At 36.8% G+C, this 26,145-nt stretch overlaps 1 protein-coding gene across 1 annotated transcript in view; it reads right to left on the bottom strand.

The window, feature by feature from the left end:
* Nucleotides 1–26,145, bottom strand: part of LOC127876325 (nipped-B-like protein B) — an 88,709-nt gene that overhangs the window by 46,788 nt on the left and 15,776 nt on the right. The window contains exons 12-28 of the mRNA XM_052421434.1: nt 24,304–24,544; nt 23,793–23,947; nt 23,077–23,157; nt 15,807–15,907; nt 13,782–13,971; nt 12,035–12,117; nt 11,696–11,825; nt 8,839–9,057; nt 8,399–8,491; nt 7,801–8,000; nt 6,216–6,417; nt 5,665–5,811; nt 4,920–5,054; nt 4,298–4,402; nt 3,449–3,502; nt 2,536–2,647; nt 661–785 (exon numbers count right to left, since the gene is read on the bottom strand). Of these exons, the coding sequence (XP_052277394.1) occupies nt 661–785; nt 2,536–2,647; nt 3,449–3,502; nt 4,298–4,402; nt 4,920–5,054; nt 5,665–5,811; nt 6,216–6,417; nt 7,801–8,000; nt 8,399–8,491; nt 8,839–9,057; nt 11,696–11,825; nt 12,035–12,117; nt 13,782–13,971; nt 15,807–15,907; nt 23,077–23,157; nt 23,793–23,947; nt 24,304–24,544 (2,373 nt within the window). The remainder of the gene's footprint in view (nt 1–660; nt 786–2,535; nt 2,648–3,448; nt 3,503–4,297; nt 4,403–4,919; nt 5,055–5,664; nt 5,812–6,215; nt 6,418–7,800; nt 8,001–8,398; nt 8,492–8,838; nt 9,058–11,695; nt 11,826–12,034; nt 12,118–13,781; nt 13,972–15,806; nt 15,908–23,076; nt 23,158–23,792; nt 23,948–24,303; nt 24,545–26,145) is intronic.

Raw genomic sequence — 26,145 nt, 5'->3', positions numbered from 1 at the left:
ATGAATTATCAACAAAATAATACAAGAAAAAATTTCTGAATGAAGAAGAAACAATAAATTATACAAATCATTAATTTCAAACCCAATTCCACCACGGAGAATTGAACTAAAAATCTAAATTTAAAGCCGATAGACAATGGCGATCTGAACGGTGTGTCTCCAGAAAAGTAAGATGAGTTACGGTTCTTGATTTCCAGTTAGGTCACATTGTACTATGTTTAACCTGAATCTGTTTTCAGAAGGAGAGGTGACCGAATTCCGGCACTTAAAGATTTCTGGAGAAGCTAACCCACCTAGAAAGGTATAGCTAGGGATAGCAGGTATGTATTTATGACATTAAAATGTGTAAATAATGGCTATTATGGGATAAAAGAAAATGAAAATTGTGCAAAAAACACTTAAAATATGAAGTAACTAATTGTATCTTATAAAAAGTCATTTTAGTACTTCAATATTAACCTACACCTTTATATGCTTAACAATATGTATAAATTGATTGTAATACTGTTTTAAAATCACACATAAAATTGTAAATATTCTTGGCAAAATCCTTTCAATCCGTTGGTCATGGTTGAAATACCCTTTGACAAGAGTTCAGGGAAAAATACCCTATCTGTAGCCAGTATCTGTACAGATTCTTGCTTCAAGCGAAGCACTTACATTACATTTGATGTTGAGATAAGGCTGCAGGGTATGTGCATGATCCAGCATGAGATCTGGTTTAATCTTCGTGAACAAATACAGCGTGGTTAAACAGCCAGTAAGGCGGGTGCTGCATTTGCCATCTGAAAATGTAAATAGGTCATATGTTTAAAAGTTCAACTGTTTACACGAGTTGTTTGTGTAACAAGTATGCTCTTCAACCATCATTAAGTAATCTCTTTTAAATTAACATTAAATCTCTTGATTTGAAAACCTTTAAGAAGTAAGACTGCCCAACGCTGTCATTTAGAATAGTAGCATAGCTAATTGGTTTCTGGACACGCTAAAAATAGTGCTGATACCAACTTCTGTATCATGACCTATGATGTAGTGACCTAAAATCAATGGGTATCATATCTATTTCACAAGAAGAAACCGTCGGAGACAGGTGATGCTCCCCAAAGGTTTTTTTTTGTCACAATATTGCACTATTTATTCAGATAAAAGGAAACGTCTTGAGGGCACAGTAGTTGGGGGACAATCGTTTTTTTTTAGAAAATTTCAAAGGGCCATAACTCTGTGAAAAATCATCCGACCAGAACCCCCTGATAATATGCACATCTCCTCTCGGTAGTGATGCTTCCCATTTAGTTTCATAGAATTCCGGTCATTAGTTGCTGAGAAATAGCCCGGACAAGAATTGCACTATATGTACAGTTAATGGAAAATTTCAAAGGGCCATAACTCTGTGAAAAATCATCCCACAAGAACCCGCTGATGATATGCACATCTCCTCTTGGAAGTGAAGCTTCCCATAAAGTTTCATTGAATGCAGGTCATAAGTTGCTGAGAAATAGCCCGGACAAGAATTGCACTATATGTACACTTAATGGAAAATTGTAAAGGGCCATAACTCTGTGAAAAATCATCCGACCAGAACCTGCTGATAATATGCACATCTCCTCTTGGTAGTGAAGCTTCCCATAAAGTTTCATTGAATTCCGGTCATTAGTTGCTGAGAAATAGCCCGGAAAGGAATTGCACTATATGTACAGGTAATGGAAAATTTCAAAGGGCCATAACTCTGTGAAAAATCATCCGACCAGAACCTGCTGATAATATGCACATCTCCTCTTGGTAGTAAAGCTTCCCATAAAATTTTATTGAATTCCGGTCATTAGTTGCCGAGAAATAGCACGGACAAAAATTGTGCACGGATGGACACATGGACGGACAGACAAAGCGGCGACTATATGCTCCCCCCAAAATAAATTTTTGGGGGAGCATAAAAAAGAACCAATTTTCATTACCTTCAGTCAAAGCATTCTAAAGATATCTTGAGTAAAAAATAAACTGAAACAAGCCAGCAAATATCGAGGCATTCTCCTTTCGTCCCAAGTTACAATAATAACAATCAGTTTTAGCCTACAGCCTTCTCTCGATATCACACAGAAATTAAAGTTCTAGAAATCAACGACCTAATCCGAAGCAATACACCCCAGCTTCTTAGAAGGAATATAAAATTATAAATTTGATAAATTTACACAATGCATATCAATAATACTGCTGTAGAAAATTGCTTTCACTATTCTATTACATACATGTATTTGTACAAGAATTCTCAGGCCTTATATTTTTATTTGACAAAATAGCTTAAGAATATTAAATTCAGCATTTTGCCGGACACATTTGCATCTGGCTACAGCATTTACTAAATACAGCCCTGTGCAGTTTTCCAGTATAATTGTACAGTTGGATCAAGCAAAATTAAAGCCCGAAGAGGTATCTCTGATTATATTTGATACAACTGATATCAAATATACCCTAAATGAAACTTTAAAATGTCTGAATTAAATTTAACAAAGCCTGTCCTTGCACTGGATGGATACATACCCACACTGGTTTCTTCTAGCCGTAGTACATTTTCAACTAGGCAGTCTACAATCTGCCGACATGATGTCACTGCAGACTTATTGTAATTCCCATGCTCATCTTTCTTCAACAACTGCGTAAAAAACAATAAATAGAAATCACTTCCAGTTACAATAAATTCCTGTATACATCAAGCCTTGTCATATAAGACACTTCTAAGAATTCAGGTCCTTATAATATTAATGGAAAAGAAATCTTCAGTTTAAAAGCTAACGCATGCTTCAAATAAATTCCAACATATATATTTATTACTCAGTTATTTAATTATTATTATTATATAACATATTATTATAAAACATAATAAACATTATATACTATATACATAATATTATATAACATAATAAACAATCTATTGTTTAGGGACACAACAAATATTTTTGTACAAACAAGAAAATTCATTGATTTGATATCCACCCCCACATACATTTTGTTTATGGATGACCGCAAATCCCTTGATACATGGTATAATCCTAAAACAAATGACTGTAGGGTATTTGTTTTTATGCATTATATACACCCACAAAGTTTTCTGTAAAGATCTTGTAGCGTATCTGAGATATAGCCCATAAAGTTACATCATACACCCATAAAGTTACATCATACAAAAACAACAAAGAAAATAATTCTAATCCAAATAAGTGTAGGGTTATGGTTCTTGTGCAAGGCCATTCTCCTCATTGAGATCAATCCACCCATGAAGTTTCATGTTGAAATCTTGTATTGTATCAAGCCCAGACAAGTTTGTGACAGACAAACGGACAAAGCAAATTCTGTATCTTCTATATTTGGCTTGGGATAAAAACAGCAAAGAACATTACACAAGTATGAAATCCAAAAAATTGATGGCCATTTTGTGAGGCAGAACCAAACTTACATTGTCAAGTAGCTGCTCTATGAATTCAAACCCTGTGTCTTTACATGCTGCTACCTGTTAAAAGAAAGCAGCCAGAATGAAATACAATTACATGTCACCAAAACAATAACATAATTTATACAGGTAAAACAAATAAAAATAAGTTACAAGAAACTTTTCATATGCCCTATTATGACAACAATTTATTTACGATGTGTTCCCTGAATTCTTTTGAAAATATGTATGGAAGACAAAATCTCTATAAAGTACGCAGAAAAACTTTGGCATATGACACAAGACAATTACAACACGATTACTCCTAAATGAAAGATAATAAAAACGAAAACCATGATCGCCTTTTAGTGCTCACATTACTTCCAGGTACAGAAAATGTTGAAGACTTGACCCATGGCCTAGTTTTTTACCCTACATGACCCACATTTAAACAAGAGATTTGTTTGTCAGAAACACAATGCCCCCTAATGCGCTGCTTTGATTTTTTTTTACCTTTGACCTTAAAGGACAACCTTGACCTTGACCTTTCACCACTCAATGTGCAGCTTCACATGAGATACACATGCATGCCAAATATCAAGTTGCTACGTTAAATATTGCAAAAGTTATGAAGAAGGTTAAAGTTTTGGGACACACACACATACAATGACAGACAGGCCAAAAACAATATACCCCCGATCTTTCGATCAGGGGGCATAAAAAGATCGTGAAAAATGTGGCCTTTTGAGTGAGGACTAACTAAAAATTTCACCCAGCAAACGTTGGACCCCTGGCCTAGACTGTAAACATTAGCTAAATCTCAGGATCTCAAGGGTGTATCAACTGTTTTAGCTAAGTATCATTTTATGCTCTTACCACATCTGTGATATGCACTACCCTCTGTATGAGCTTGGCTGAGTCCTTGTCACGGCCACTGATTGGACTGAACCATATTGTTTGGAAGACTTCATTCACGAGTTTCTGAAAGTCAAATAGTAATTAAGTTATGTTCTCAAAGGATGAAACAACTTACACAGTTGAGAAGCTACAATGTGTGTTACCTGTAGTGTGAATGTTAAAAAGGAAATATAAAATTGCCAGATATTTTGAAACAGGTTTTTGAATTCATAAATATCTAACAGTTGTGAAACAAGTGGTTGTTTTTCTTACATAAAAACAAAGCGGTCATGAGCTCCAGTGTGTGACATTTTATCATTTTAACTTGTATAGGATGTTTGAACCAAATTTGAGAACAAAGATGAACATAACTTTTTCGGTGGTGCTTTTTTGGTAATTTCTGTTTTGCACTGCAACACTAAGCTGTTTTCCCTTCCTAACTTTTATAAGACTGGATATTTTTGTTACAAAACAAATATGAAATGCATGTGAAATTCCCAAAATTGAGTGCTATAATGTGAAAGTGCATCAAATTCTAAATCGTATAAAAGTGCATATTAAATACAAGGATTTAATGTGACCAGTGAAATTAAAATGTTACCTTGATACCATCTTCATCATTTACTCGTCTAATCATTTTCACACACATCTCTGGGATTTTGGGAAAGTCTGGTTGAACACTAAAGATGTCTCTAAATATCTTTATCACACGCTTTCTCACACTTATACCCGTGTCCTGAAACACAAACAATACACAATTTCAACTGAAATCATAATTTTGTATATTATGAGTTAGTTTTTTTTAAAGCATAACTATTTTTTTAGTTTTTTAATCATCATTATAAATGGTGTTAATAGTTGAATTCAAAATTGGATTTACTTTTAACACCAAAATATCCCTCTTTTAATTCTGTACTAGGGACATAACACATTAATACAGGTAGTAATCATAGAGGTATAGTAAATGCATTTTATTCATGTGAAGCATAACTGCAATGTAAGTATAAACTTAACAACTATAAATCAAATGTAGGCATGGACTCCGACTGTACATGCCAGGTCTTTATTTATTCTCTAGATGTAGCCAAACATGGACTGCTTACCAAATAAATTTCTGTAAATTTCATGGAGATTTTTCCCAAAATGAAACGTGTCCCTTGAATTTTCATTCCATTACCTGTCACATCACATGAACGATATGCCCAAATCTGGTTTTCATATAATTTCATTCCCCATTTTGAAGGCTAGAGCCCTTTCTGACATGCCTCAAGAACCTCTACAAGTCAATATGCAATGTAGACCGTACAATTTCTGTGCTTTAATACCAATCAATGACAAGTACCTACCAGTATTCTCTCAGAGAGCATGTGGTAGTACTGAGGAATGAGTTCTGGTCGTACAAGGATGAACTTGCCCACCAGCTCCACCGCTGCCTCTCTCACAGACGTGGACGGATCCAGGAAGCGACCATGCACTCCCCTCTCCATATCAGTCTAGCAACATGGAACATAAACATATCAGCTGTGCTCTGGGAAAACGGGGCTAAATGCATTTGCGTAGTGTCGTCTATGATTATTCTGTGCATTCCTCAAATTTACAATGGAAACATTATTGTACTGAAATATTTATGATAATGAAAGGTATACATCATCTGTGTCATTTTTCAGGCAATTGCTGGTCTAGTGGTAATGACAGGCATAATTACATTTGAACTGGTATGTTTTCTGAAAATATCTATCTGGGTGAAGGGCGAAATACTAACTTCTTAACATAAGCATGTCTTTTCCAGTCATGGAATTTTTGTTTGAACTGGCAACTGTTTATGTTTGTCCAGATAATTAAAAGCTTTACGCAAATTTAACAAGGACAACAATTTAATAATAATAGATTGACTTACTCTTGCCAGTACACCAGGGTCAGCCTCAACAATGGATGTGAGACACTTCATTGCCTTAGTTCTTACAGCTACGGCATTCTCAGCTAGCACTTTGAGAATCTGTCCCAAATAGACGTCAAAACTCTGGGCAAAAGGCCTCTTTGATGACAAGTATCTAGCTACCAAGCAGGCACTATCATAGTCCAGTTTGCTAGGAAGGGGTCTGAAAGTAAACAAAGTGCTTCATCACACAATTATTTTGCAAAATTAAGTACTGGGAATATTAACTAGAGCTTTGTCACAGACGTGACATATACCCCCACATGCTGCATTGACACAGACTATTCTGCAAGCTGTCTTCACAAAACAAGAGAATCTAAATGGTGATTTTTAAGAATTATTATGCCATTATTATTTATGGCCATTTTGACCTTTTAACTCTTGTATTCTTTCGCATGACACGTTGTCCAATGACTGTGAACAAAATTAATGTACAGAGTCATTTTAAAATCTCACAATGAATGACATAGTTATTGCCCGGACAAGCTCATTTATGGCCATTTTTCACTTTTGAACTCAAAGTGTGACCTTGACCTTGGAGATATCGACATAATTCTTTCGCGTGACATACCGTCCAATGATGGTGAACAAATTTTCCAAATGATTTTAAAATCTCACAATAAATGATAAAGTTATGGCCCGGACATGCATTTGACCTTTCTTTGAACTCAAAGTGTGACCTTGACCTTGGAGTTATTGACAAAATTCTTTCGCGCGACACACCGTCCAATGATGGTGAACAAATTTGCCAAATGATTTTTAAATCTCACAAAAAATGATAAAGTGATGGCCCGGACATGCATTTGACCTTTGAACTCCAAGTGTGACCTTGGCCTTTGAGATATTGACATACTTTTTTCACACGACACACCGTCCCATGATGGTGAACAACTGTACCAAGTTATTTTAAAATCTAACGATATATGACATAGTTATCGGCCGGACAAACTTTCGGTTTAAAACACACTAAGTGACCATGTGACCTAGTTTTTGACACGGCATGACCCATATTTAAACTTGACCTATGCATCATCTAGATGCAACTTGTGACCAAGTTTGGTGAAGATCGGATGAAATTTCGGTACAGACAGACAGACCAACAGACCGACAAAGTGACTCCTATATAGTCCCCATTACCAATGGTAATGGGGGTATAATAATGTAGAAATTTTATATCATAAAATGGGCAAATTTTAAAAAGTATCATGTTTTTTAACATAACTTTCACATATTCTCATAAGTGTTGAAACATAGTAGCTTGATTATATGCTGTCTTATCATAGATCACAGAACCATAACAAAATTTATATAAAATATCAAACAATATAACAGTCATTCTTTAACATAATATTTAATTGATACATGATATACTGGTAGGTATTATTATATCTCCTTTAATTCCTATTAATGTACCAACAACTGCATAAATGTAAGTTTTGAAGGCACAATACAAGAGGAGAAACAAATCTGAAACTCATTTCAATCCTATACCGATACAATTTCACAGTTGAAGTTGAATGCAAAATAAATCAAGTTAACTACTCACTTAAATGAGGAGTATGGCTTGTAGTTGATCTCAACCTGTAAGAGAAGGAACTGCTTTCGGGCCGTGATATCCACCATGTTTTCTGTGGCCTTGTCCTCATTCTCTGCCACAAAGTCTGCCTCGTCATCGCGCTGGTGTTGCTTCTCTGCTTCCTTTGTGGTGTCCCGAAACCACTGGGCTATGTAGAACTGACGGGCAAACTGAAACCAGATGTGTAGCTGCGTGTGTGCAATCGAGTTTTTGCAATCTTTGAGTTCAGAATAACAGACTAAACAGCAGTCCCTTAACGTGTTAATTGTAGGAGTAGGAACAGGATCTCAAAAAGATATATTAACCTATTAAGTACTTTAAGTTCATGGTAATGACATCATGCAGATTTCAATTTTTGATTATTTCTGTATCTATATCAACAAAACTTTGGTCTGAAAAAAAACTCACTAAAATAAAATGCTATACAAATACCAAATTTTTTCAACACAAATTGGCACACACCAAAAGTTTTTTATTTTATAAAAAAGATCATTTCATAGAAGAAAGTCTAAAAAGAAGTCTATCAAGTGACAAGAGAATCAAGACTTGAAGAATCCTAAACCCCTACCAGGTATGCAGGTTCACTGACTCCCTGCTCTGCAAGGTAATTCAGCATGGCTCTCTGCAAACACTTGGTCTCATCCAGCTCTCCAGTCTCAGTCTGAAATGTGCAGGTAAGTCAGCAATATTATTAGTTCAAACATGAAAGGCAGAGTTCTTAAATTACTACTGGAGACCAACAAACATAAGAGGCCTGTCTACTTGAACCAAGAATTTTAGCCTACGGCAGGTTTTACAGGCATGTGCTGATTTCAATTACAGTAAACAGATCACATATTAGTGCTACCAATCGCCGGCATAGCATGATAATGACCTTGAACTTAAACCTGAACTTGTGCAGTGAGCACGAGTGAAGTATGCAATACATATCCATAATTGACATAAAGAAAGTCTGTTCCATCACTCAAAATTAAGAAGAAGAGATGTATTGACACAATGAAGGGCTACCTCGGGTGTTTTTGGTGCAGCCCGTGTTGACCGTTTAGTGGCAACATTGTTGTCCTCCGCTGTTTCCTCGTTGACTTTAGTGATGATATCCTGCAGCATTTCTGGATTGAGATGACTGGAGACTGCGTCCCTACGCAGCCTGGCCACCACTATACTCAGGTAGTCTAGAGCAGCAGTACGCAGTCCCATCTCTGTGGACTTGTTGCTGAACTGCTTGATCTGCAGAGATAACACAACATCAGGACCAATGTTAAACAATTATACAATTAGTACGAAAATCATGGATTAATCCATTATACCTGTTCAATTGGAAGTTTTTTATATTCATTTTAAAACGACATATTCAATAAGATCACTTTTTTTCCAACTAATTTTGAAATCTCTTCACGTTCTAGAAAGATAAGAGTCGGACACTAACACACACAGACAGGGTAGAAGACCCTCTGTTCTTATAACAAAATTTACAAGAAACCGTCGGAGACGGGTGATGCTCCCCAAAGTGTTTTTTTGTCACAATATTGCACTATATATTCAAATAAAAGGAAACGTCTTCAGGGCACAGTAGTACAGGGGACAAGATTTTTTTTTTAGAAAATTTCAAAGGGCCATAACTCTGTGAAAAATCATCCGACCAGAACCTGCTGATAATATGCACATCTCTTCTTGGTAGTGAAGCTTCCCATAAAGTTTCATTGAATTTTAGTCGTTAGTTGCTAAGAAATAGCTCGGACAAGAATTGAACTATATGTACAGTTAATGGAAAATTTCAAAGGGCCATAACTCTGTGAAAAATCATCCGACCAGGACCCACTGATAATATGCACATCTCCTCTTGGTAGTGAAGCTTCCCATAAAGTTTCATTGAATTCCAGTTATTAGTTGCTGAGAAATAGCCCGGACAAGAATTGCACTATATGTACAGTTAATCAGGGATTTCAATAGACGCAGCATTTTGCGTTTTGACACGAGCAAATAAAAACGACTCGCTTTTGACGCAACCCTTTTTTCTGCCGTGCGTCATTTTGATGCATAGAAAATTTGACCTGTGCGTCAGTCAGTTAACATCTCGAGTTCCATGGTAATAAATCCCATTGTGCTCCTAATTGACATTAATGTTTCAGTATTTGAAACTCGGTCTATAATCGAAGGAATACCCCGGGCATTGTTCATCTTATCTCATCTCTTCCAATACACATGTCAACGTCTAAATAGTGCATGCGTACTAACTGGGTAATAAGCAGCAGTGATTACGTGATAATCGATTGACAATCCGATAATTGCAGGGTTTTTGCAGACTTTGCAGACGGCACGATTAAAGAATGTCGGCAAAAATATTTAAAGAAAAAACAAAATTGATCAAAGGTCCATTAATTACGTAGATCCCCTAGTAAGTCCGGCGAGTTTTGTCAGTTTGTTAATCCACCCATAATTACGAGTAACACCCATCTTATATAAACTGGAAGCACAGTTCATTTATTATACTAAGTTCAAGTCATAATACTTCACATAAACATTGAGAAAACTCATTTCCTTGATTAGATATAATTTATCCGAGTAGAATTAAATTGCTACGCCATGACCTTCGACATTGTTAATGCCGGACGTATTGTAAATTACCATTCAACCCGCATTTCATTCAAAGCTGGCGATTCAACAACAGATTCAAATTACAAGTAATGGTTATTCAATAATGGAGAAAGCATTAACTGGATTTAACAAACATTTGATTAGGTTTGTTAAACCAGATAACAAGGAAAATTTGGATTATTAAAGTTAAACTACTACAGGTAATTAAATTCTTCAGTGTACATATTTCGGACATGTATAGTATTCGGATAAACAGTAATAGATATACTACATGTTCCATGCAGTTAGATTGTGTTTTGTTACAAAAGCTATCATAGGGATGATGATAATATACATGTAATGATGATAAATATGTGATGAAAAGGTGCTACCCGTACATATCTTAAATTACTTAAATGTGTTAAAAGACTTAAATGTGTTATGATGAAGTAGATTTTAATAAGCATTTATTGTTTTTTTTACAAATAAACATAGTATAGTGATAGAAATAATAAAACTTGTGAAAGGAACATGTTTTGTTTTTGAAAAACTTACTCGATATTGTTCGCACAAATTATTTATATTTTGTCATTATCTTTGTGTACCCATTCATTAAAATATGTTGTGTTATGTATCCTGGTATTGTTATTTAATAATTAAAGCAGTATAACTTTTTAAGATATTGTGTTACTCTTAAAGCATCTTTTTATCTAAAAAAAAATGAATAATACAGACAAAAACACAATTAACGCGCTTCAAAATTGACCCCAGCATTTTTCAATTTGACTCCTCAAAATTTCAATCCAGGGGTCATTGACTCCTGGTTTCTAAAATCTATTGAAATCCCTGGTTAATGGAAAATTTCAAAGGACCATAACTCTGTGAAAAATCATCCGACCAGAACCAGCTGATACTTTGATCATCTCCTCTTGGTAGTGAAGCTTCCCATAAAGTTTCATTGAATTCCGGTCATTAGTTGCTGAGAAATAGCCCGGACAAGAATTGCACTATATGTACAGTTAATGGAAAATTTCAAAGGGCCATAACTGTGAAAAATCATAAGACCAGAACCCGCTGATAATATGCACATGTCCTCTTGGTAGTGAAGCTTCCCATAAAGTTTCATTGAATTCCGGTCATTAGTTGCTAAGTAATAGCCCGGACAAAAATTGTGCAAAGACGGATGCACGGGCGGACAGACGAAGCGGCGACTATATGCTCACCCCAAAATAAATTTTGGGACAGCATAATAAAAATATCTTAGGTCATCAAAAAAGGCACTATTGCTTACCAAGATTTTTCCTAACAGACTGAGAAGAAGCTCTGATGCAGGCCATTCTGGTTTATTCACTGTAGACAATAAGTCTTGGACGAAGTTTTCAAACAGAGGCCGATAATCCTCCTCGCCTTTCAGTGTGCACCTTGAATATTGATATTGCAACAATGTTAAAATCTTATATTTCTTTTAAATCAGATAAAGAACTTTTCTTTAAGCTCCAAAATTCGCACAGACAGCATAATGAATAATTTTGCTAATTAGCCATGGCACCACGTACAAATAAACAAATAATAAGCATTAACAATTTTAAGCTTTCCTTAAACAGCACATTTTCAAGTAACATAGACTTACTTTTTTAAGAAAACGGACAAGAAGTTGTATCCAGTTCGCATTGCATGTTCGTAAGATGTTATTATGACAACATCTCGGTCCAACTGAAACAGAACAATGTTCTACAGCAATGGCTCAAAAACTTGCAAAAATGCAAGAATTCCAAGACATGCAAAATGAAGTGAAGTAGTTAATATAGGTCCTCTGCTGCATTTTAATTACTTGTCAGACAAACATTTGCAGGCATACAGAAAGCATGTTAAGTGATGTAGGTCTTAAAATCAAAAGGAGCAACAAAGGCCCTAAGGCACTCACATGAGACCTAATGGAACTTAACTGTTTTAGGAGATAATGTTCACAAGTCAGTGCTTTCCACAGGATTTTTGTCAGGCGCACCGGGGCTGACAGGGGTGGTTCGGGAGGAATGTCCCCTCCCTAAGTTGATTTTTTTGTTAATTAAACGTGTCAATTGACGTTCTGTGGTGCGTTATAACTCAAATTAACACAGTGTCAAAAGAGGTCATTTGGTGCACAATGAATCTTCAAGAAAATCCCCCAGTCATAAAAAAATATAATTATATTGCTTAATTGTTTTAAAACTTTCCCGCATAGATAGTAAAATCCCGACTGAACGATTCCCATAAACATACGTTTCAATCTGACTACATTACTGTATACTTACTACTTCTCAAGTTTATATTTATTACCCGATAATCCCGTTTATTCCGTTTTATAAATCACTTTCTGGTAAATATTTACAATAAAAGCTCTCAATTATTTCTTTAACACAAACCTTGCCATTTTTCTACAGTATCAAATAAATTTTAAGTGACTATTTATAGATTTGATGAAATATTGCCTCTGAACATGCGTCAATCCCCTGACCTGTTGTGTGCTTAAAACGCTCAATACACACATGCTTTCTATGCAAACGACGCAACGTTTTTCATGCTGCATAATTTTGGCGCTCTTTTAAATTGAGAAAAAGATTCGACACAAAATAAATGCACTGCTAATTTGAAGCAAGAATATTTCAACGTTGCGATAACATTTACATTCGGAAGTGAGTTCCAGATTAAAAACGCGTTAACATCGACTTACGGGAATGGGTTTCGGATTACTTTAATTATTCCCATTTGAGATTTCAACAAATATTAACAGTTGCGCTCTCATTGGCCAATATTGATTTTCTAATACAGCGAAGTTCCGCCTTTAGGCGAGCTTTAGTTGGGTTAGGCGACAAAGGATTGTAAATCGGCTTTCAAAATTTTCGGCGAAGTTGAAATCCCTTTGATCTTAAGCTACAGTAACTGTCAGAATACACTGATCGGAAAATTTCAGGCGCCCCGGGGACTCTGATTTCGAAATTCAAGAGCTCCGCTGAGGAACCGTTAAATTGCCTGTGGAAACTGCAAGTTATATTTCATGTTATGCTCAAGTTTTATGAGAGGGTCAAATTTGTAACTTTTCTAGTGTTTGAATCATTTTACTTAAGCCATATAAGGAAAACTGCCCAACTTCATGTCATCATGTTTTTAATAAACCAGATCTATACCTCACAAATGTGACTTTTTCATGCAGCTCCAGGAGATACACATGCATGCCAAATATCAATATTGCAAAAGTTATGACCAAGGTAAAGTTTTGGGACAGAATGACAGACAGACAGACAGGTCAAAAACAATATACCCCCAATCCAGGGGCATAAAAAGTCGGAAGCCGGTTAAAAGCAGGAAGAATCAAACCCCTGTTTAAAGCTTGTACTCACAACCTCAGCTGATCTGCGTTTGCCCTTGCCAGACTTGTCAGCCTTGCTGTGTCTGCTGGCCTCTGCAGCCTCCTCCTCTGCAGGCATGCCGTCCACAACAGTGGGGGCAGACTGGGGTAGGTTGACTACACACTGTATCAGCTGCAACACCAGCGCTGTCACCATCTGGATGTTATCTTCAGCATTTAACCTATTGAAGGTACGCCACAAGATTTATAGACATGTTAATGTAACTCAAACTGTGTCACACACCAATTTGATGGTGAATGGTTTTAAGTCAGCTTTGACAAACAACGTAAAGCTTAGCTTTTTAGTAATTAAGCTGCCTTCACTTTTTTCTGCTCAAATAAACATTTGAAAGTATGTGTAGTACCTACTAAAATCAGATTAAATTAAACTTTAGTAATAGATTCAAGATTTAAAGGCTTCATTTCCAACACTTAGATACTGATGGCAGCAAACAATAAAACCTGAACAGCCTGCGAGAACTTTCTTCTATTCTTGTTTTATGGTGTTTGCATAAAGTTATTTTCACTTAACTTCTAAACGTAAAAGGGTTTGAGCAAATCTCAAAAACAATTCTTCACAAATAATATTTAAATATTCAGTATTTTTTTCAGAAGATAGTTCTCAATGCAATTAGAAGAACATTCGCATCATTCCTCGTATAAAAAGCAAGCAGTTTGACCAATCAAGTTTATGCATATTAAAACAATATCAGGGGTGTGATTGAGGCAAAGTCAGAGGGGAGGAAAATTCTGTTGACTGATTTTGACTACGCGAATGGCGCGCATAACGAAATGACAAACATAAAAACAGACATTAAAATAAACAACTTTTTGAACTTCATAACAATATTTCTTTATAAAAACCTGTTAAACTTCACATTTAACATACTGAGGATGCAAAGTAAACTGTTAAGTAAGTATTTAGTGTGATCAATAGCAGCAGTTTTTCAATGTATTGAATTACAGTTAATAGACTTAATATAAACAAACACACTTGAGTGTTCTTCTGGTGTTAATGATGTATTAACTGAGTTAACTTAATATATTTAATTTGTATACCTTTCAATATCTTGCATTTCACATCTTCACTCAGTTCAAAGCTATTTCAGTTAACTGAACAGCGTGACAAACATAATAAAGCAGAATATGCATATGAATCTGATTATACATGTACACAGTCCCACAGACATATAAAAATCAAATCATGTTTGTCTATTTCCATGTTTGAACGATACTCTTCTAAATTGTTTTACTTCTCGAGTAGACTAAACTCCAATTTGCAAACACTGGTTTCCGTGGCACAAATTCAGTGGGCACATTTCTTAACAAAATATGTGTTGCTTGTATCTAAAACGTGGTCTTTTTTTGACAAACACATTTCATTATTCCTATCAGACTAGGTGATGTCAGTCGTTTATTCGATTGCTATTTGTTATTTCAATAATCTTAATTTTCTCTTCACAACGGCGCCATTTGTAAACAAATCACAGAGCGCATTTTAAGAACACAATTTTAATTGGAAGATTGGGAAACGACAGCCAATTATATGGCTCGTTTTATAAATGCTTAGGCAGAATCTACCAGTGTAAAATGCGGAGAGATTTCGCGGGCCGCGGATATTTCGGGCCGCTTATGAAATACGTCCGCGGAATCGGTGGTAGCCCCTCTCCCCCACATTTTTTAAAACGAATTTACGCCAATCTCAGAAGTGACATTCGGGACAACCCGATCCGCGGAAATCCGCGGATCCGCGGAAAAATCACACCCCTGAATATTATATTCACATCTTCTGAACAAATAACCTTAACAAGCCTGATTTAAATCAACAATTGTGATGCTTACAGGCTTGAGATAAGTTTGTGCACTGATTCCTCAGATTAAGAATAAGCATGACCTATATTGAGCATTGCAATGTCATTTCTATGTCAGGAAACACAAACTTGTATTTTGACCTTCTATTACAGATCAGCTGAAATCAAAGACCAAACAAACTACTGTAATATATAGCAAACATTACCTATAGCTGCGTAGATTTCGTTTACTGGATGGAAGTCGGGCCAAACTAGAGAAAATATCCTCCAATATCAACTGCCTGTGCTTGTCATAGTGAGCAAATACCTGAAAATACATTTTAATGATTAAATATTTACTATCTAAAAATATCCAAACATTCCCGTGTGGACAAGGGGACTGCCTAGGCCCCACGGATACTCCAGGGCAAAGCATTGGTTAGGGTTCTCAGCGGGAAAGACCCTGAAGAGCTCCTGAGATTTTCTGTAAAGCCTGACCTATTTTAAAAGCAGTTATATCATAGGACCTTGGAAATACTAGAGCCAATAAACAAATTTATTTGTCTAGACCCAGTACTATACCAGAAAATCAAAGGATGAAATAAATTTTATGATGTGTAATAAGTAGGTGCTGTCCTTTTAATTCTGTGGCAACAATGCTAACATTGTTCCAGAATTTTTCAGCTACGTCTGTTAGATTAACAAACTGATTCATGTCTAAAACAAATTTTTTAAATAATATTCATTTTAATTATTAAATACTTATCTGTTATCCCATGCTTCTCCTTTCCAAGGGGAATTAACTCATCCGGAATTTTAACTGGGAATCTGCCACCTCAATACCGTAATACAGGCCAGGTTAAACATAATACAATGCAACCTAGCCAAAAATCGGTAACCAACCCTCAATATTCTTTCAATATATATACAAAAATATTAATCGAATAGCGGGGTGGGAGGTGGGACTTACCGATAACAGGTAAGTATTTAATAATTAAAATGAATTTTATTTAAAAAATTTGTTTTAATGTCATAAATACTGACCTGTTATTTCATGCTGATTTTGCAGCTGCGGTGGGAAGGTTCGTATATATTTTCCCAACACAGTAGAACCCATAAACAGGGTTATCAGCTTATGATAGCAAAACCCTAAACAAGGGTTACCAAGTAATCTTCGTAAAAACGGTATTAATTATGACTTCTCGGACAAAGTAACATGTCTATGTCGTAAAGAAGACACTACCGTTAGTGAAACCACAACAAGCCCAAACATATACGAATTGTATTGTTGGCACTTCAGAAAACGAAGATAAAATGATGACAAAGGTGGTCGGATTCCCCCAGAAAACAGCTTAGAGCACGTCAAAAAGTGGGGTGTGATTAATATATGCCCACAAAACAGACAGAGCTCTTAATTCATGCGGTCAGATCCTAAAAAGGAATGAGTAACTTTCCTTAGTCGAGGTCTAACCCCGAGAAATAGAAGCCGCAGACACATCTCCCCCTTTTTAGGGAAATGAAGAGTGTCTTTTGAGAACCTCGAATGGACATCCGACTAACACTGCTGAGATAGAACTTCAAAGCCTTGATTGCCCATAAAAGTGTATCCTCATCTTCATGACTACCAGTTTAAGAAAAACTTGAAGGTAGAAGCCATATAGAGGACTTGATATTAAGCAAGGAATCCTGGCTGACACAACAAAGTGAAGACGACATTAGATCCAACTGGAATTGGTCGTATTCAACAGAAAAAGCATGAATTTCACTTCTCCGTATGGTAAAAGCCATAATAAGAAGGAAAACCGTCTTAAAATTATATTGGAACTGTTAATAAGCCTGATGAAAAAGGTTCATAGGAAACTCATTAAGCATCCCAACATGTAACACGAGTCAAAACCGCTTAAGAAGGTAAAGGAAGAAAAACATAGTGTTGACGTTCCATAGTTTGGATCAGTTCCAAAATAGGTAAGACAGCACAGAGTTGCGATGACTTACACAAAACAAGGTATACAAAAGCATAATCTCTATCCTTTGATGAAGAAAAGAACAAATTTCTTATCATCAAGAAAAAGATGAGAAAAACCTCTAGAGGTTTTATGTATCTAGCAGAGTGATTAAGGTAATAACTATGCTCTCGAATACCCAGTCAAAAATGAATTTCCATAGAACCTTTATACAGTTCTGATGGAATTATCCTTGCACAAGTAACAAGGATTGAAACTCTAACAGAAAAACGTTCTTATGTAGAGATAACTAAAAGTAAATAATGGCCAGACATGTAGTAGCACATGTCTGGATCAGTAAAAATATGTCTCTCTGAGATATGATATTTGACCTGTAAAGAAGTTTCCTGAAAATAATTGTACAGGAGACTTAAAAGGTCGTAGAACCATAATCCCATGGTTCATTAAGTATATTGCATGAAATTATGGCAAAAACTCAGTTATTGCAAAATCTCAACAAGAAGGCAAGATATTCCAGTTTATGTCAATGGACGAATGTATAACAATCGCACACCCTGCTGGATCGATTTCTGTGAACTGCATTATTGACGTTGTTCAGCATACCGGTATATACTGCGATCTATGAGCGCATAACGCTAATTACTAGCGTTTGATGATAAACAACATTCTTCGATATACTATGCATCAATTTTTGTACGCCATGCAAATTCCCTGCCGCGCATGCGCAATAACATTATTTGAACCCAACGGAAAAATAATTCGACAGAAAGAACTGCAGGACAAAACGTCCAACAGGGCGTTGAAACGACCTGGTATGAGTAAGACGATAGAGAAAATTTGTTGTTCTTGCAAAGAACGAATAAGTTCCTGATTTCCAGATACAAGGAGTGATAATATGATCACCTCCGTGTCTGTAAGTAAACCACGACCGATGTGTGATAGTTTTCTTGAAACCATCACAAAGGAATCGTGAAAATGTGTTGTAAATGAAAAACAGCTAAAAAGAATTATCGCTTTTCAAGATGTAGATGTGCAGGTGATATTCATTAGGATACCACATAATTGAGAAAATCAAGATACGTTGTTCTATGTGATCGTCCCTAACCTTCTCTGCTCACATCTGTTAAGATGTAAGGAAGGTTGTAGTAGAATAAACTATATTCTTGCCAAGATAATCTTCTAGTCTAGACACCACTGAACAGTGGTAAATAATGACAAAAAGATGGAAATCTGTGTCATTGAATAATCCCGAGATTAATACAATTAACTTAAAAATAAAGCTGAAACGGACGTAAGAAAAGACGTCTCAGCAGAAAGACCGGTGACCGGATCGGTAAATACCGACCGGTGACCGGAACCATTTGTCAAGGATGGGTGGGCAAAGAAATCACGGCAAGCCGAACTTTCCCACTCCAAACACACTTGAAAATTGGTAGAATAGGACAGTGTTTAACACTTATAACTTTATGACCTATCTACAGAATATAGCCTCTTCTTGAACCAATAACAGGCGCCTTTAAAATCCTGGATAATACAGGTCGTGAAGTCATCGATTTGCGAAGTACGGAAATATGATTGACAGTGGTACCTCCAGAATCGAAGGTGTGATGGCAGAAAAAGGTGAAAACCCTAGGAGTAACCTTAAGGGGGTCCACGCTTGCCGGTAAAATGCATGGAAGTCTTAAATTCTGACTTGATTAATCCATTTACTTCAAGACTCCTAACCGGGACGAATTCCGAAAGGAATACGACCAGTTATAAGAAGACGGCCTGTTATGGCCAGAAGTGTAATAGAATAACTTTAAGATGAGGTCCCTCCAGTTCCTAGGGTCTAAGATCTGAGTTCAATAGCTCCCAAGCCATCTACAAGACTGTAGCCGCTATGCGGTCAATCTGATAGGCAATCCTATGTATCAGAACTCTTGTTGATTCCAGTAGCTTGAAAATATGCACTGTCGTAGGAGCAATAGAAATACAGAAGTCGATACAAAATGTCGTCTTGCTAATCCTGCTAGCGTCATTAATGTGTCCCAACTGTTCCGTGACACTGACTGCAAAGTCTGTAGCCGACAGGTAAAGGCGGTTAAAACAATTCATCCTTCGGGTCTCGAACATAAATTAATAGAGGTCAAATAGTAATGTTCGACCTCAATGCTAGTCTCCGAGCCCACTTCAGCCGATCTATCTGCAAGACCAGTCGTCTGCATGTAGCTGGTTGAGATAGAAGTAGAAATAACAGATATAGGTATTTCATAATCTTCTAGTATTAGTAGGTCATAACCAGCACCAGAATGGATGGTCAGGAAAATCAACCATAGACCAAGTCAGCAGAGATGATTTGGTAACCGTCGCCAGTAGAACATCAGTATTGAAAAACACAAAAAGTCATGTAGATTGTTGAATCCATAAAATATAGTATTCAATACAATCATAGCCAGGGGTATATAACTAGGTAATGTAGATGATATCCCTGATACTAAAAATTGACCGATGAAAACTCAGTGGAATACTGGTAATTGGTAACTGGTAACCGAACGGACCGGTCAATGACCAGTAACTGTAGCCAGGTGAACAGACCAGTCATAATATGACCGGTGACGTTACCAGTTAAAGACCGAAAAATGGTGGAATCCATATGGTCTGATATCAATGTCAAGCACTGCTCGGAAAAGAAGATCGTGCCAAAAATCCAATCTGATGGCGATGAGACATCACTTATTCTGACCGGTGACCAGTGATCGGTGATATGACCGATGAATGGTGACCGATGTCCGGTGATCGGGACCGGTATAATATAACTTCGTCAGAATGGAAATATCTGGTGCAGAAGAATGACCATCCACGAAGTCATCTGATAATGTTAACCGGAAAACAACGGTAGATTATTAGTAGTAATAGGCATAAGTGTCCTTTTAGTCGTAGTGGAGAAAAGAACAGCTTATCCCGAAGCCTGAAAGTTAAACGAACTAGTGTTCGTATACAAATACGGCTCGGTGACTGCAACATGTGTTGATGCCATAAGAAAAACCATCACACGTGGAATGGAGACATGATATTCCTAAAGGAATAAAATGGAGAACATCGATCTGACCAGTAGGTTCATTAACGCCTACGTGACAACTGTGGCTACATCCATATAACTGCGATGCCGAAATATTGTTCGGCTACGCTGGAAATATTGTCTTCTACAATATTGTCTCCGTGAGCATTGACGTGATCGCTTAGGAGTGTATCAACACCGAGAACTGCTCAATGAGGTATGTTCCATAACTATCCTGTTGTGCTCAATGAAGTCTGATGATGTCTACGTGAAAGTTGACGACGTCCTCGTTTCCTGCGATGTCAAGATCCGGATCGGCTGCGCTGTCGAGATGTGGATCGGCTGCGATGAGACCGAGATCTTCTAGAATACCGTCTCTGTGAGTGACGACGTGATCGCTTACAAGAGCCGCGCCGATGAGAACTGCCCGACGAAGAAGAGCGTGTCCGATGTCTAATCCTTGATGAAGACGATGTATTCGACGACGAATAGGAGAATAATCCAATGATGAAGACCGAGTTCTTCTTCTTGACTGGTGACTGGTGTTATCGGTGGCAGGCCTAACTGATGACTGTTGACCAGTGACCGGACCGGTGATCAATGACCTGACCGGACCGATGACATGACTGGTGACATGATCAGACACTGGACCGGTGATCAATGACCGAACCGGACTGGTGACATGACCAAAGGTCCGTGATCAACGTCCCCGGTGACGTACTGGTCATATCATGACCAGTGTTGTCACCGGATAATGACCGTATGGCGGATGCCAAATGGTCCGGCATTGGTCGATGTCCATGACCAATGCCATCGGGCAAAGACCGGCTGACGGGTGTCGCCATATGGTCGGATGTTGACCGACTGTCTAAGAGACTTAGCATAGTACGGTCGCCATCGTGCCCGATACCCGGTGACTGATGCTGCAACTATCATCCATGGTCTGCGAAGTCACCGGGTATTTATCCACTCTTGTTTCTGCGACATTCATGTAGTCGAATATATGAAAAACAAGAGCAAAACATATTCAACTATAAACTGGTCACAGACCAGATTATCATACGGCACATAAAATCATTATTTGACCATAATGAAAATTATAATAATACTGCCATAGATCATAAATTAAACAAAAGGTTAATTCAAAACAGATGAAAAATAAAATGATGATCAATTAGATTGTCATACGGAACGTTAAAATTATTATTGCACACAATGGCAAATGATAAACAATCTGTCAATAGATGAACACGCTTTGCACGATCTCGTAACACATTAGAAGAACATGCTTTGCACATTCTAGCAATGTATTAGAAGAGCACGTATTGCACGTGGTCGTACGCGCCTGAAAACACCCAGCATGGTAGAAATAAACCATTGTTCGATAAAAACAAGCATGGCTTACCTTTTACAAATGAAACAAAATCCATTAGATCCACACAAATTAATCCGAAAGAATAAAAAGATAAATAACACAATTTATCTATTCAAAACCCCAATCAACCAAGTGAAATAAATCGAAAAACAATATTTTAATTCAGAGCCGTAAAAGACACGTATACACCTGGTTGATCCGGAAAGAATATTGAGGGTTGGTTACCGATTTTTGGCTAGGTTGCATTGCACTATGTTTAACCTGGCCTGTATTACGGTATTGAGGTGGCGGATTCCTAGTTAAAATTCCGGATGAGTTAATTCCCCTTGGAAAGGAGAAGCATGAGATAACAGGTAAGTATTTATGACATTAAAATAGCTCACTAACAAGTGCCTATAAGTAAAAATCAAAATTACTCAGGGGAGGAAAATGCCCTATCCCCCAACAGGATTCAACTAAACTCTTCATTTGTATATTGATCAAGCAAAGTTTATAACTATTTGTAAAATTAAAAGGGAGGAAATCAGCTTAAAGGAGGAACAAGAGCACCGCATAACAGGTGCCATGCTCTACTGCGGGTGCATTTTTAAGGAAATGAAAGCTTGTCAGAAATTATTTTTTTTAGAGGTCACAGTGACCTTGACCTTTGACCTAGTGACCCAAATATGGGTGAGGCGTGTAGAACTCATCAAGGTGCAGCTACATATGAAGTTTCAAAGTTGTAGGTGGAAGCACTTTGATTTTAGAGCCAATGTTCAAAACCTTGACAAAATGTTAAGGTTTTAGCACGACGCGGACGGTGGACGACACGACAAGCTGGCTATGACAATACCTCCGGTTTTCTCCGAAAACAGCCGAGCTAAAAATCACATCCCTGATTAAATAACTGAAAACTGAAAGAAAATTGTTTCAGAAGCCCATGTTAGAGTCACATTTAAAATGAAACATCTAAAGCACATATTTGCTGCAAGAGATACACAATAATCACGACAGCAAGTAGACTTTCATAAATCAATATTTGTACCACCAAACAATATCATGCAATCATATTCCTGCTTCTATGTAAATGTCCAGCGGAATATTAGAATGTGGTTCAAAATCACACATAGAACACTTACAGTTGTGACTAATTTCATTGCATTCAGTTGGAGCTCACTAATGTTCTCAACAAAGAAGGGAGCCACTCCACAGGTTGATATCTGAAAGATGATACCAAGAATAGTCTGTGTATAAGCATCACATTGTCCTACATTGTCTGTACAATTGAGCTAAATTAAGGATCAGTCATGTACAAGATTGCATTTATTATTTATTTTGTATATTTTGTTTAGTTTACATCTGATAAATAAATGTTACGCATTTGTTCAGTTATTAAGCAGATATTTTAGTAGTGAAGTTCATTTCAGAAAGACTTATGCAATAAACCAAACACTGCACACAAAAATGTTTTCACCAATACCCCATTTCCTTACAAAGCAATTTCTATTACATCATTTTCAATGCATAATTTGAATATGAAATGAAGGACCTTTTGCAAAAAGGATAGGTCACATTAATAACAGAAGTTTGATCAATGCTAGTTTCCTGGAATAGAAACTAGTTTTTTTGACATACTTGCCCTCCTTGATCTTTCAATACTTTTCTACAGAGGAAAAACGAGCTTTCTAAGTAAGTCTAGGGGCCAACAAATTATTTTAAGGGCAATTTGCTAATGGGTCCCAGTAAATTTCCATCCCGCACATTGCCTTTTTAAAGCCTGCCTTCTTGGAAAACACAATAAAAAGCTCAAACATGACCATCTAGACTGCAAACATATAGGAGGATGTTAACTTACCTGCAAAATGAGGGTGTCTGTAAGTTCCTGTACCTCGACCAGTTCTGCTATGTTCCCAACAAGGTCCGTTATTTTGTTATACAGGGATATTGTGGATTTGTGCTTTACTGCATGCGCCCTGGACCGCTTCATTTTCAAACTTTTTTGGTAGCCATCTGTTACAAAACAATAGGAAATAGTATTTTGCTGATGTTTGAATTTCAACTAACCAAAATAATTCAGCAATTAAACTTGTGCCCAAAATGAGGGGTTCATCAATACAACATAATAGTTTAATATCTGACATAAGCGATGTTTTACTACAGTATATTACAGGTATTACCTGGCATGCTTCATAATAATTCAATGCATAAGTTGGTTGAAACTTAATCTAATATTGGGAGATTATTTCAAACTTGATATATATTAGTTTATAACATTAATTAATGTTCAATATTTGAATAAACCTGAATTGAATTTAACAGAAAAGATTCAAATAAAATTAAGTTCTAAAGCAGTTAAAAGCACAAACCTTTATCTTTGGGATTTATTCTATACACTGGATCAAACTCTGGGTAAATGGTATTGGACAACTGGAACTTGGTGAACATGACGATCCTGTCAATGACGTCCTCAATGAACACCTGCTTGGGCATGTTTGGGGAGGTGATGATGTAGATGGCCGTGAGAGCAGCATCCACAGACCGACCCACCCTCTCCATGGCGATCTCACGCCACAACTTCTGGCCCTCCTCATCTTCATCATCGGTTTCCTGTTATTAACAATTCAGGTGCTGAGCTCTTATATAATTGTTTTTATAAGCTACTCACCACTCAGATATGCAATTCTACACATGTGTAGTTCCTTAGAAAAGCAAATTAAATCTAAATCCTTTCATAAGATTCAAGTTTAAAGGCTACATTTCCAACCATAAGGTACTGATGAGCAGATAACAGAATAACACATGAACATACTGCCAGTTACTTGCAGGCTGTTCTGGTCTTATGCTGGTTGCATATAGCGCTTTTGAGTAGGAAAGTGTCAGAAAAAACAATTTTCTCTGACATTAAACTCAGTAAAATAACATTTATATGAATTTAACCTTCAAAAATGCTTGATACTTTTTTTCAAACTATTTTTCTCACAATTTAATTTCCTTATATTCATCACAGTTTTGTTGGCTCAAAATAGAAACAGGGTTTGGTAATTCCCATTTTTATATCATTATTTTTAGTTCCGAGTAGGCTAGCTAGCACAATATTTTTATCCCAGAAAAGCGACTTTTTGGAAAAACCCACTAATCTGCTGGTACAAATAAACCTGACCCATTTATAATCCTTTCATAATCACACACCGTATAAAATGTTATTATTTAAAGGAAGCTTTCATTGGTTGATAAAATGGACCAGCGTTGTTTGTACCGGGGACCGGTGATTAGTGGGTTTTTCTAAACGCGTGCTTTTCCGGCATCAGTCTATTGGTGAATCGCTGGACTTCAAATCCAATGATCATTGATTTGATTCATTGCCTGGCTATGTAACTTGTGTGAGAAAGGCTTAGGAAAAGTGCAAGAATTAACCACTGTGATATGATTAAAGTTCTATCAACAACCACGAAAAATCACAAAATCCAGCACAAACAACCTCAAACTTGGAATACATGTACCTAAACAATGCCATTTACATTTATTATTACAGCTATTTACATAAAAACAAGCAAATTTGTTGAATTGATATCCCCCGCCTATATGCTTCTGGACACAAGAGTATTATATTTGACACTCAAACAAGCATTTTTTTCAAAATACAAAGGGCCATAACTCCGTTATTAACAGATGGTGTACAATGCCATTTGCGGTGCATTATCCTCTTATCCATATATATACTCATACGAAGTTTCAATGAAATACGCCAAAGCACTTCCAAGATATGGCTCCGGACACAAAAGTGACAGACGGACGGACAGCCAGACGGACAGCGCCAAAACAATATCCCTCCGCCTCTGGCGCGGGATATATACTCATACCAAGTTTCAATGAAATCCGCCAAAGCACTTCCAAGATATGGCTCCGGACACAAAAGTGCCTATAGTAAAAAGCATTTTTTCAAGATACAAAGGGCCATAACTCTGTTTTTAACAGATTGTATACAATGCCATTTGGCGTGCATCATCCTCTTATGCATATATATACTCATACCAAGTTTCAATGAAATCCGCCAAAGCACTTCCAAGATATGGCTCCGGCCACAAAAGTGCCTATTGTAAAAAGCATTTTTTCAAGATACAAAGGGCCATAACTCTGTTTTTAACAGATGGTGTACAATGCCATTTGGCGTGCATCATCCTCTTATGCATATATTTATATACTCATAT

Source organism: Dreissena polymorpha, chromosome 4, assembly GCF_020536995.1.
Source record: "Dreissena polymorpha isolate Duluth1 chromosome 4, UMN_Dpol_1.0, whole genome shotgun sequence".
Classification (NCBI taxonomy): domain Eukaryota; kingdom Metazoa; phylum Mollusca; class Bivalvia; order Myida; family Dreissenidae; genus Dreissena; species Dreissena polymorpha.
The sequence above is the reverse complement of the archived record's forward strand: the minus strand, read 5'-3'. Positions and strand labels throughout refer to the sequence as shown.